We start from the raw sequence: 13493 nt of genomic DNA, 5'->3' as shown, positions 1-13493 counted from the left end.
TGTGGCCTTTGGAACTGATCAATGGATGGAAGTAAGTCTTTTCCAGTCCTGTTGTGGTGGGCGTTAACTAAATATGTCTGGTAATGTGTCAAAGGTATACACAGTCTTCTAGATCTCACTTCATTGTTTTATTGATTGGGGGAGGAATTTCCCAGAGTTTTCCATGAGGTTGGTCATAGATTTTTATTTCTTTTTGTCTGCCCAAAGATTTACCATTTCTATCAAGTAAGGAAGGTGGTGCATGAATTTCTACCAAATAGCATAAGAACTGATGGGGCTGATTACCTTTCCTCACCTTCCTTTTCATCTATGTGACCAGAGCAATAGCTCGATACTTGTGTTCCCAAGATGTAGAAGTAGTGCATGGAACTTGAAACACCACAAGACGTGAGCATCCAAAAAGACCAACTGTGGACAATGGAAACCCCAGCTTCCCGTTGGCTATGTTTACAGCCGGGTAGGTTGTGCACTGATAGAAGCTAGCCCTTACACAATGCTCATTCAGCTCTCAATCTACCCTGCAATCCAGTCCCATGCCTCAGGAAAATGACCCCAACCCATCATCCTCAACATCTAGTAATAAAATACTGTAATAATTGCAAATATGTGAAATGGCAATGTAACCTAGAATATGCCATTACTGAAAAGATGGGTAAGTGATTCTGAAATCAACAAAAATCTTTATGAAAAAGTAGCCTGAAGCTTATTACTGACCACCGCAAGAAAGAATTAATCTAATTATTTTAATTTCTGGTTATTTCGTTAAAATCAGAAACTCTAATTATGGCTATAATTTTGCCACAATATTTTTTTAGTTATAACTTAAGTTGTCAAATATCATTAAAATTATTGTAGAAATTTGCCAGAACTAAATTGCAGCCTTATATATAATGCAATTCAAGTCCCGCTCCAGGACATGATAGCCAAGGAAAGTGTGTTCATAATGTGGCCAAACAGGTTGAGTATAAACTTGTAAATCTTTCCAACATATGGCAGGTGGTAAGAGTGGGACAAATTCCTCCTCAGCCATGTGGTGTAAAGTGTAAAAGTGTGTGTTGACACAGCAACTTGGACTCCTTGGGAGGCTGTTTGGCTTGATGACCAGTATGGATCAGCTTGGTCCCAACAGCACGGGGTTCAATTCCCATTCCAGTTGAGGTGGATTCAGGACCTGCCTCCTTACCCTACCTGTGGTGGAGAGTGCGATGCTGTGGGTCAGGCCTGCCTTTGGACAGTTCACAAGAAAGCCAACAGTAAGAGGAACAACAATTTATACTGCATGAGAAGATAGCTAACTGTTTCACACTATTGCTATGCAACAGCAACATGAGTGGTATTCTCCACTAACAGGATGATGCTGTCAAGGCAAAAAAATGTTATGCCTATCACACAAATGAATAATGCGGTATATGAATTTTGGTGCCAGTGTGAAGACAGATATGTAGACTGTACACTCACCTGTTGCTCAAATTTTTGGAGAGACCCTACCCTTCCAGGGTAATCTGAGTTAGGCTGATCATTTTTCAGGATCGATAGTCACATATATTCACGCACATGGGCCTGTCCTTTGCGGACAGAAGGAGCATGTCCACGCATTGTGCATTTTCCAACTGAACAAAAGCTTGGGGGTCAGCCATTCCTTGGTTCATTCCCCGTGGCAATGCCTTGACCAAAGAGATTTGACCAGCCTGGTTTCAATTTGAACAAAAGCTTGGCAGTTAACTGCTCCCTGGTGCATTCTCCATGACAATGCCTCCACCAGAGTGCACTTGTCAACCAATCAGCATTCTCTTCTCACGCAGTATAAATTGTTGTTCCCTTTACTATTGATATTCTTGCAAATTGTACTGAAGAGTGCAAGATGAAAAGCTTTGACAGCATGTCCCAGTTTTCAGCACTACTCAAGTTCTGTACTCTCAAATGACTAGATATAATTCTGGCAATCCAGTATATCACTTCAGGTTACACACACTTAAATTGCAGCCTACATTGCATTTCCAAATTTTTGTATGTTCTTGTAAACAAAGTGGTTCTTATAGGAAAAGTATACTCTGCTCAGCACATTATGATTTAGAAAATGGCATTCTAGCAAAGTATACATGCGTGTAAAGTAAAATGGGTGATGTGCAATACACATGGACGGTGTTGATAAGTAAAAATCTCAATGGCGTCAATCCTGAATTTCCCAAGGGGCAAGTCTGAGCTCTTCCTATTAGCAGCAGTTGCAATAAATCATGTTGGAGCTGTGGAGATTATACAATGACTTAGGTCAGCATCAGCATCCTTCTTATCAGTCTATTCATTGTGTATTTAACGTATCTTTCTTGGCTGCCTCTTTGTTGATTTCAGGATAGCGTGCAGGGAAAGTAAAATAAATTTTCTTGTTGCAATTGGCCTGACACACCACAGCTTTAGGCTTAAAAAGAATTACGAAAGTTTCCAATTCCCATGACAGCATTAATTGTGACACCTTATTTCCATAGTATGATTTTTAAATAAAAATATACTTTATCTTCGTATTATTCTTTTTTAATCCCATGCCATTCTTTTAAGTTTTAAAAGTTTATGTTCGCTCCATGAATTTTGATAAGTTTTCATTCTTTCCATTGTACATCTTTTTTCCATCTTACCAGCTTCAAATCGCATCTTCCAATCTTTGCTGTTAAAATTGCTGTCAATGATGTTCCAGAATATATCAGCGCCATGTGAAAGAGAAAGTGCGTGGAGGAACAGAGGTATTGCCACAGAGGCAAGCTGTGAGAATTCAGACTTAAGTACTTTCCACAGGCTGCAACAAATACAAGAAGAAATGAAAGTTGGATCTTTATAAGCTATCCGCATGAGATAATGTATTCGCATTCATTTTCTTTTCCTTCATGTCACAGATAATTTAATCATTTGGTTACCATGGCCGGAATTTTCTGGCCCCGCCACGGCGGGATTCCCCCCACCCCCCACCGGCCGCAGATGCAGCGAGCCATTCAAACTTTCATTGACTTCAGCGGGACTGGAAGAACCAACTGGTGGGAGGGCCGTAAAATTCCAGCCAGTATCCTTAGTCTCTGATGTCTGCCTTGGATTTGCACACCCAGTTAGTTAAAAAAAAATAATGGACTGCAGGGAGGGATCACAAGCAGCAGTCTCATTGAGAAGTTCAGGTGGCATCAGAGACTGCCATAGCGATAGCCATTAAGTTTACAGCTATCTTCTAAATAAAAAGATGAACATGCTTGGAATTTGCAGCCAGTGGTGAAGTAAGAGCTCTTGCTACTGATTGCAAAGGCAGTTGCCTACAAAACATCTAATGATCCCTGAGGCGTGGATTTCCCTCCAGCAACTTTATTCAGACACTGAAGTCATAGGGATCTCCTTGCATGCAGCAGCAATGATGCCAGCAAACGGTAAGCAGCCAATCACACCTGAAGTATTCACACACAGCAAGGCAGAAAGTTAAAAGCACTTAACATCCTTTCCTTTCAATTTAAATTTCCAGATAGCAAAATAAATGATTATGATTAGGCTAAGATATAAGCGAACATAAACAAGCTCTTTTTTTAAAAACTCATTTTTAAAATATGTGAAATTTGTTATTAGGTAATACAAATTTAGCCTTTTAGGGCAGTAAGGGTGTTTAGCAGTTATTAGGAAGACAGTACACCATTAAAAACTGTTACACCTCATTCTACAAAGCATCACTTTCTCAAGGTTTTTAAAGTGAGGCTAACAGCATAAGAATGAAGTTCTGGTCAATGCAATTAGCTTCCCATTGACTGCAGTCTAGGGGTTGGGAGAGGAGGAAATGCCTCAACAGTGCACCAACTAGAGGAGCATAGAATCACTCTCAGCAGCTTCTGGAACTCCACCTTGTTCTTCACAGGGGCAGGAATTTTAGGTCGGTGTGTGGGCGCGATTGGCGGGCCCAGAATTGGCGGGATCAGGTTGCCGCCCACGATTGGCCCACGACCACGATTTGACGCTGGTGGGCCAATTAAGACCCGCCAAACGTGACTTCCCAATGGTCGGGAAGGGCAAGGTGGGGGCGGGGGCCTGTCGGCCACTAGGTCCAATGGCAACATGGCAGCCAGTTTAAAAACAGAACACGCGGTCCCTGGAAGGCTGCCAGCGACGAACACATCTTCAGCATTATGACCATGAAGCTATGGCATCATGTGCGGCTGCAGACGCCAAGTGGGAGGGCAGGTTGCATGGGCACTCGGCACCCCCCCCCCAGACTCTAGCCCCCGGATTTTTGGATGAGTGCCTCCCAGTCCTCCTGGAGGAGGTGGCTGCCAGGAGGATCACCCTTATCCCCAGAGGTGGCAGAAGGAGGCCACCGCACCTTACCAAAAGAGATTGGGAGGACGGAGCAGCGCTGGTCAGCAGCCATGATGTTGTGCGGCGCACCTGGGTCCAGTACCTCAAGAAGTTTAGCAATCTGCTACACTCAGGAAGTGTGAGTACCGTGTTGGCATGCATCAGTGTGTTGAAGTGTTAAGGGCTGGCCGATCCCCCTCCCCCCCGTGGAGCTAAGGGGTGTTAGAGTCTGAGTGGCAACTGCCAATGATGCTGGAGCTGGCCAAGGGGGTGAGCACTGGCTGCTTGAACTGAATGCCTTGTGGCTCAAGGGCCACGACTCAGATGTGCCCTGCAAGGTGCTCCTCAAATGGGTTGGGCAGGCTGCAATGGTGCCGCAGGTAGAGAGTGGACTAATCCATGTTCCGCTGAACTTTCAGAAGATGACCCATAACAACAGTGAAAGCTTGCAGACTGGCGGAGGCCCCCCCCCACAAATCTCCTCATCCTAATGAGGTAGGAGCAAGACTCTATGGAGATGGAGAGCAGGTACGCACCTCGGTCAACCAGCCACGGAGAGGCTGGAGTGTCAGACAAAAATAAGAGTGCAGTGCACAGAGGTGAGAGTTTCAGATGTTGTAAACATTCTTGTGTAGCCTCATCATTGATGGGAGCCTTGAAACTGGATTCCTCATTGATCATTGAAAGACGATGGCGCCATGATGTAGATCTCCTTTGTGGTGCCTGGCATGCACAGTGACATTGTGATGACTTAAACTAATGACATGTTGTTGTTCTTCCTTAGATTTGCTGCCATGCACCCAATCACAGGACCCCGAAGAGCCACCCCTGACGCCAAAGGACCAGTAGACCTGTGTCACACCCGCACTCTGAACCAGGTACCAGCGCAGATACCAATTTGGTGGGTGTTAGATCGGCAGCTAGAATGTCGGTGCACAGCAACAGCAGAGAGGGTACTTCACACTCCCTTGAGGAGCAGGTGGAGGCATAGAGTGCCTATGGCACCAGCAGTCAAAGGGCTGCTGGAGTCTAGGACGATGCTGGGTCGAAGGCAGATGATGAGGCCTCTGGAGTCGTCCATTAGGCAGCAGATGCTAGATGTCCAGCTAGATGTGTGAGAGGATCTGGCAGAGATCCATGAGGGTATGTGCGCCATGATCTCCATTATGGAGGAGCCCATACAGAGCATCAGCACTGCGCTGACCCTCAAGGCTGAGCGCACTGCCTTCTCCATTGAGAGAGTGGCAACTCTCAAGGAGAGGCAGCTCCAGGAGCAGAATCAGAGGTTCCTCTGCACTCAGACCTGCAAGCCCTCACACAGGCACTGACCTCAGGTGGTCAGTGTCCGTGTGGGAGATGGATGAGGCATCCAGTACAACAGCTAGGTGCCCATTCATCAATGGCGAGCAGGCAAGTCCAGAGCGACCTCACATTGGCGCATGAGTTGCTTGTCGTCTCTGCGGGCTCCTCTCAGGGCACTCTGGTGATGGAAGCAGCTCCTCCACCCTCTGCCAATGACCGTGGCATCTGATGAGGCTGCAGCGAATGAGGAGATGCCAGCTGTGGCACTGGCCGCTCCCTCCCAGGCAGGGCCAGCACAGGCTCCACTAGCCAGAGGGTGTCCGCCAAGGTCATCAAGGCCAACAAGACACCACAGTCAGCAGGTTGCCTCCATTGTCGCAGCCAGCAAGCGGGGAGCACCAAGATGTAGCACTCACAACCGGAAGTTTGAGGTACCATGACCACAAGAGGGACTGGTCACGGGTGATCTTCTGTTGTGCAATGTTTTATGTGTACTGGTCTGGCGTTGAAGAACAGAGAAGGTTCTGTTAATTTTTTTTACATTATCAAAATGAGATTTTTTTTTATATAATGGCCTGAGTATGGTTCACCATTTTTATTTATTTGGTGCGGGCTACACCAGTATGTAATGCTGGACGTGGGTGACTCTAAGCTTCATTGCACAGGTACTGAGTGGACTTTGGGTGCAAAGGAAAGGGTCATTTCAGACATCCGGGAAGGAGGCGGCAGCCCTGGCATGAGGTGGGAGCACTTATTTGGCAGCCTAGCTGAAGGATCGTTGGATCAAGGCATCCTTGGTATCCTTGCCTGCCTCCCTGGAGGATATAGAGGTCTGCCTCCACGCCCTCAGTGTTCTCCTCACTGTGCTCCTCTTCTGACTCACTACTGGACTCATCATGTGGCCTGTGCAGCTGGGTCAAGATCCTCTTCCTTCAGTGGGTCCCCCCTTGTCAGTGCCAGACTGTGGAGAGTGCAGCATGCAACCACTATCAGTGACACCCGCTCTGGGGGGTACTATAGCGCACCCCCTGAATGGTCCAGGCATTGGAAGTGCCTCTTCAGAAGAGCTATGGTTCTCTCTATCACCACATTTGTGGAGGCATGACTCCTATTATAATGCTGCTCTGCCTCTCCTCTTGGGTGGCAGAGGGATGTCATGCGCTACCTTTTCAAGAGATTGCCCTTGTTACCCAGAAGCCATCCATGCAGCCAGGCTGGAGCTCCGAAGAGCCTCGGCACCTGGGGGTGTCTGAGGAGCTGCCAGGGTATCTTGTACAGACTTGCAGAATCTGTCCTGTGGTCACAAGCTATCTGTACGTTGACGAAGGCACCCGGCTGACCCGCTCGCACTTTGATGGCCACATGTGCAGTCAATTGCACCCTGGCTGCAGCGGAACCCAGCAATCGCATCAAAACCTCTGATTCACTCAGCCTGGCTGGCCTCGCCCCTAAGGAAATGAACGACAGTCAATACCCGCCTGAACAGAGCTTCTGTCACCAATTTGACACATGGACAGCCGATTAGGAAACTCCACACAGATCCCCCAGTGACGCCTAGAAAGAGCCGGATGCATGGAAGTTGTGACCTTCAGAGCCACTGGCATGGGGTGTCCACCCGCACAGTGGGAGGTGATCTCAGGCCCAATCATCTGACAAATAGAGGGGCTGGTCTCCCTTGAGAGGCGGAGCCTCCTTCTGCATTGCACCTTGAACATATCGAGGTAGCTGCATCACCGCCTGTAAACCTTGGCAGCAGGCCAGTGGCGTCTTCCGCGGCCCCTACCGTTTTAGACTTTCTACTGGCCCTGCATGCTTTGTGTCTGTGCCTCTCCTCCCACAGGTCACTCCCCTGGAAGCTGCATTAGGAGATGTGGCCTCCTCTCACTCCTGCCCCTCTCTTCCTCCCCCTCGGAGGTGCCTCTAGTGGAGACCACAATCCCCATTATCAGGCTTACAGAAGGCAGTCTGATACCTGGAAGGGTTCACACAGTCTGAATCCTCTGGGGGCCTTGGAGACACCAATGAGCCATGAAATAAAGCCTAGAAATGCTAAGATTGAAGCTCAGAACAGAGATGAAGCTGTCAAGTATCAATAAGCAGCCAGTGGCAAACAATCTCCCAAACTCCTCACTACTCACACTGGCAATGCTGCTGACCCTTTTTATCCTGCCCTTAGATGAGGTTTTGCAAATTGTCAGCAGCCTGCCTGTCCAATTTGCCCATGCGACGAGCTGGAAATCGCACGGGCAATGAAAAATGACTATCAATTGCCTTTTTAATGGCCTTAGCTGGCCTCTTAGTTGATGGTGGGCGCTACTCTGACACCCGTGCGCACTCGCCGACAGAAATATCGTGCGAGCGCGGGATGACTTCGGGACACTCGCCTGATGTTATCTCGCGCGATTTCTCGTCCGATCGGGCCTGGTGCACGCCCGCACACCGACCTAAAAATTCTGCCCCAGAAGTGGCTGTCAGTTTCAGTCGAGAAATGCTGGTGCATGCTGACAATTTCACCACCGTCAGCATCGCTAAATCCAGACCAATGTTTTCCATCTACGATAGGCTCAAACTGTCACGTACTTCCTGACAATTTTTTTAAACTTATAAACCTTTCTGTCAATATTTATAGTGCAAAGTGCCTATGTAAACTTATCATGGCATAATTCAGGCTTGTCCAATCTTTTCACCTGTGGGGGGGGGCACATATCAAAATTTTTCTCTCTCAAGGAGACAATGAGTAAATTTCAGAAAGATAAAGTTCGGCGCAACATCACACATAAATTTGTAAAACAAAAGAGATGAAATGAAACAACTTGCTGAGCAAAAGAAAAACAATGGGTAATAAATAAAGGTGGGTATTAGAGAGTAATAGGGTGAGTGTGTGCGTGTCCCGGTTCACTCCCAGTCTCAGGGTGCTCACTTATTCACACTCACTTCTTCGAGAATGGATGAGAGTGCAAGGTGGTGTGTGCAGGCGAGGGTGAATGAAAACCCCGGCCTGAATTTTTCCCTCGTCGGGGGCAGGCAATCAGCGGGCCAGGGAGCGGACGGAAAACGGGCCCCCGACTGTGATTTCACGCTGACTGGCCAATTAACAGCATGAAACACGCACTGAAAAGCTCAGCGATGTCGGGGTGGGGGTGGGAGGTTGGCGGGTGGGAGTGTCACCACAGGCGTAGGTGAGCGCTTCCACTGACCACCCTGAAGGCGGACAGCTGCCTCAGGGGGCTGCAGACCTTCAAATAATAAACTAAAGCACAAGAAAGCTGCAAAAAGTGTCCATGCAGCACAATCAAGGACCTGGAAGCATACCTCGCAAAAACGCTGTCCCCAGATATTTCTTTTTACTTTATTTCCGAAAGGAGATTTCGTCCCCCTATTGGATGGGGTTTCATCATAAATGTAAAGGCTGCCTGGCCGATTGGCCCATTGGACAGGCCAAGAAAAATCACTGAAAATTGTGCCATTAATGGGCTTAAATGCCCACTTTGTCAGCGGGCACACTTGCAACTGCTGCGCAGGCTCGCTGAGCAAAATATCGCGCGAGTGCGCAAAGATGTCGGGACACTCGCCTGACGTCATCTCGCACGATTTTATACTCGTTCAGGTCAGGTGTGCACCTGCCCACTGAGCGTAAAATTCTGCCATGCTTATGGACACTGACCCTGTGCCCTCCCTCTCTCCTCTCCCTCCCCACCCTCACACCCTTTTCCTCTGCCCCCTCTCACCATCTCCCTTTATCCCCTCACAACCTCTCCCCTGCACACCCTCTCCACACACACACCCTCTTCCCCACACACCTCCCTCAACTCCCTCAAGCCTAATCACCCCTCTTTCCTCAAACCCTCTCCCCTCCTCACTCAAAGCCTGTCCCTCTCCCCTCCCTCAAACCTTCTCCCTCTCTACCCCCTCAAACCGTCTCCCCCCTCCCTCAAACACACTCCCTCTTCCTCCCTCAAACCCTCTCCCTTGCTCCACTTCTTCCCTCAAACCCTCTCCCCTCCTCAAACCCTCTCCCCATCGTCCCTCACACACTTCCTCCCTCCACCTCACACACTCTCTCTCCCCCTCCCACACTCTCTCGCTCCCCCTCACACACACTCTCTCCCCCTCACACACACTCTCTCTCTCTATCCTACCCCAACTCCCCCCATACACACACACACACACACACACACAGTCTCTCTCTCTCTTATAGTCTCCAATCACTCACCTACTCAGACATCAGTGGGCCCCATTCCTGCTGCCTTGTTCTCCACTCTGCATGCCTGGTCCCCGCTTCCTGGCACCCCTGCTTGTGGGCTCCGTGGCTGTCACCTCCCTGTCGTGGGCTCCCTGGCCTTTAGCTCCGCGCTCATGGGCTGCCGACCCTCAGCTCCCTGCTCCTGGGCTCTGGGGTCTCCTGGAGTTCCCCGGCTCTCAGCTCCCTGCTCCTTGATTACACAGCCCTCAGCTCCCCTCTCCTGGAGTCACCAGGCCCTCAGCTCCCTGCTCCTGGGCTCTGGGCTCTCCTGGAGTTCCCCGGCTCTCAGCTCCCTGCTCCTTGATTTCACAGCCCTCAGCTCCCCTCTCCTGGAGTTCCCTGGCCCTCAGCTTCCCGGCCCTCAGCTCCCTGTTCCTGGATTCCATGGCCCTCAGCTCCCCGCTCTTGGGCTCCCGGGCGCCAAACACACTGCAGCTGGTGTTTGCTGTTCCTCCAATCACAAATTGTTTCTCTCCCACAAATGTGGGTGAGAAACGACCTGTGATTGGAGGAGCAGCTCCATGTGGAATCTCCCATTCAAACTTAACTGTTTGACTGGGATTTGGGAAAACTGGCTCCGTGGGCCACATGAAGATGCTGTGCAGGCCGTATCCGGCTCCCGGGCATGTTGGACAAGCCTGGCATAATTGCACTATCCTGAGGGGAGGGACTGTCAGAACTGGTGGGAAAGTGTAATTATGGCATGACAAGTTTACATAAGCAGTTTCCATGACATATGTAAGCATAGAGATTTATCATAGAAGTATAAAAATAAGGCAAAACATACGCCTTTAAATTTCAAACTGAATTACATTAGCTAACCTTGGTCTAAATAAAACAGCTTCTAATTCTATTTGATCTTGCCTCCTAATGTGAAATGCCAGAGGTGATCAACTACTGAGTTATTAAAAATGTTTAAGTCTGTATGTACACCCTGTCAACTTCTGTCATTATAAATCCTATGTACATGTTATAAGGGAAACTGTCCATATTACAGTGGCTTGTATTAATATAGCACTTAAATATAGAAAAAGGCCCCAAAGGTGCGTCACAGGAACATTGTCAAACAAAATCTGACACTGTGGCCCACTGTGATGGAGAGCCGCAGAAATGGCCAGAAATCCTAAGTCCTGCCCCAAACATGGAATGTTCCATTTTTGTAGGGGTGGGAGTGGAGTCCAGCCAGGATTTGCACGGCTCACAAAGGCAGCTAGCCAATTAGATTACCAGTCTCCAATGAAGTGGGATTTTGGTAGGCCATGCGTGTGAAAGCCAGAGTGTGCAGATTATTCCAGGTGAGAGGAGGTCTGAACTTAGTGATTTTGTTTGGATAGCTAGTGTACCACTTGGGATCTCATCCTGGGACACCTTTGGGGAGGTAAGGCACCCTTTAGGAGAAGTAAGACACCCCTTTGGAAATGTAAGCCACCCTTTGGAGGGAGTAAGGAACCCTTTGAGATTGTTAAAAGTGAACATGATTGTATGTAAAAAGTGTATAAACAGTCAAGCTGTCAAATAACTGCCAAAGAACTGTCAAGCTGTCAAAGAACTGTCGAAGAGTTGTCAAGCTGTCAAAGAACTGTCAGGCCATCAAGGAACTGTCAAACTGTTAAAAACCATTAGGATGTCAAAGAACTGGCAGGCTGTCAAGGAACTGTCAACCTGTCTAACAATACTGTCATGCTGTCAAAGAACTGTCAAGTTGTCAAAGAACAGTCACAGTGTCAAGGAACTGCCATGCTGTCAAAGAACTGTCGCGCTGTCAAGGAAGTGTCAAAGAGCTGTCAAAGGATACTAGGTGTGTTGGCATGGAAGGGGTAAGGACCAAGTATGGTGGGTGGGGGGGGGGCTTGGGTTGGCATGAGTTGACACTATGTTAGCATAAGGGCTATAAAGGGCCATGGGGATATAGGGACATAGTGGGTATGAGGGGTGGGTAGAGGGACATGGTTTGGCATAGGGGGTATGAGGTGCCATGGAGGTGGGCAGCAGACAGGAGGTGGCATGGGTTGGCATGGAACAGACATGGGAAGTGTCTGGGGGTGAGAGGGGTGAGAGGTGGGGACTGAGAGGCTTTTTTATGTTTCCTTTTCATTTAATTCAACACAGCGTCAGAGCACAGAGACAGGCCTTCCACCTAGCCCATCTCTGCACCCGGCAGCCTTCGCACTCATTGCAGGGGCTGTGAGGCCGACTTCTAATCCAGTCCACCCACGCCGCCCCCCAAAATGAAAATCCGACCTGCAGGCAGCCATTTTTAAAGGTCGGGCTCACAGAGCCAGGGATTCTCCCGTCTCTGCACATCCGATTCAGGGTGAAAATCTGGCCTGAACTTCATAAGAAGAGGTAGGTTTTGAGGATCATATTGAAGGAGAGTGAAGTAAAGAGGTGGAGAGTGTAGAGAGAATTTCAGAGTGTAGGGTTTTGGGAGCTGAAGATTAAAATGGTTAAAATCAGGGCTGCTCAACAGACCCAGAAATAGAGGAGCACGGATATCTGAGGATTGTGGGGCTGAAGGAGATTACAGACATCGGAAGGAGCAAAGTCATGGAGGGATTTGAAAACAGGGATGATAATTTTAAATAAAAACAGAAAATGTTGGAAAGACACTACAGGCCTGGCAGCTTCTGAGGAGAGAGAAACAGAGTTAACGTTTCGAGTCCATATGACTCATCTTCAGAGATGAAGAGAGGTAGAAGTGTGATGGATTTCATACTGCGTAAGAGGGGGGTGAAACTGTTGGAGCAAAATAGAAGGTCAGGGATAAGTGGGAGCTCAGGAGAGATTTGACAAAGATGTCAACGACACAAGACGAAGGGTGTGTTAACAATAGTGTTAAAGACTGAAGAAGGTGCTGAGAGTGGCATGAAGGTAAGATAACAGAATATGTGAATAGCAGAACAACTGCTCTGTGAAAGCAAAACATAAGAACAAGTGACAGGTGGCCCTGTGGGGGTGGGGGGATGGGTAGGGAAAAAAATTGGAAAAAATTTGAAAAGACAAAACTCATCACATTTCTACCTCTCTTCACCTCTGAAGAAGTCATATGGACTTGAAACGTTAACCCTGTCGTCTCTCTCTCCATAGATACTGCCTGATCTACTGAATTTTTCCAGCATTTTTTATTTTTATTTAAAATTCTCATCCTTGTTTTCAAATCCCTCCATAACTTTGCTCCTTCCCATCTCTGTAATCTCCTTCAGCCCCATAATCCTCTGAGATATCTGCGCTCCTCTATTTCTGGCCTGTGGTGCCTGGCGTGATGATGCAGTGAGGTGACGGTGTGGCGTAGTTCCCAGGAACACAAAGATAACGTGGCAGGTTTGGGATGACACGGCATGAAAACCCACCAGCGCGGCCGGCAGGTAAAACATCGCTTTACCCGCCCGCAACTGCACTTAGTGTAAATCTGGGATGATTCCGCCCTAAGTCTTGGCTCTCTAGTTGCAACAATGTCTTTTTTTTTAAATGCCCAACACAAAGTGTGATTCATGCTGTTGAAGTTGTATCATTCTGTATTGTGCTTGTCATTTGCCAGTTATGGATACCACACTTAATGCTAATACCTAGATCACAATGTGTTAGTGATGCATTGCAACATCCTTACTGAAGGACCGATTATAACATAAGCCCT

At 48.1% G+C, this 13493-nt stretch overlaps 1 protein-coding gene across 1 annotated transcript in view; it reads right to left on the bottom strand.

The window, feature by feature from the left end:
• Nucleotides 1-13493, bottom strand: part of LOC121292358 (protein unc-79 homolog) — a 192398-nt gene that overhangs the window by 97889 nt on the left and 81016 nt on the right. The window contains exon 23 of the mRNA XM_041214209.1: nt 2631-2788. Coding sequence (XP_041070143.1) covers nt 2631-2788 — 158 coding nt within the window. The remainder of the gene's footprint in view (nt 1-2630; nt 2789-13493) is intronic.

The sequence above is a fragment of the Carcharodon carcharias genome, chromosome 20 (assembly GCF_017639515.1).
Source record: "Carcharodon carcharias isolate sCarCar2 chromosome 20, sCarCar2.pri, whole genome shotgun sequence".
Classification (NCBI taxonomy): domain Eukaryota; kingdom Metazoa; phylum Chordata; class Chondrichthyes; order Lamniformes; family Lamnidae; genus Carcharodon; species Carcharodon carcharias.
The sequence above is the reverse complement of the archived record's forward strand: the minus strand, read 5'-3'. Positions and strand labels throughout refer to the sequence as shown.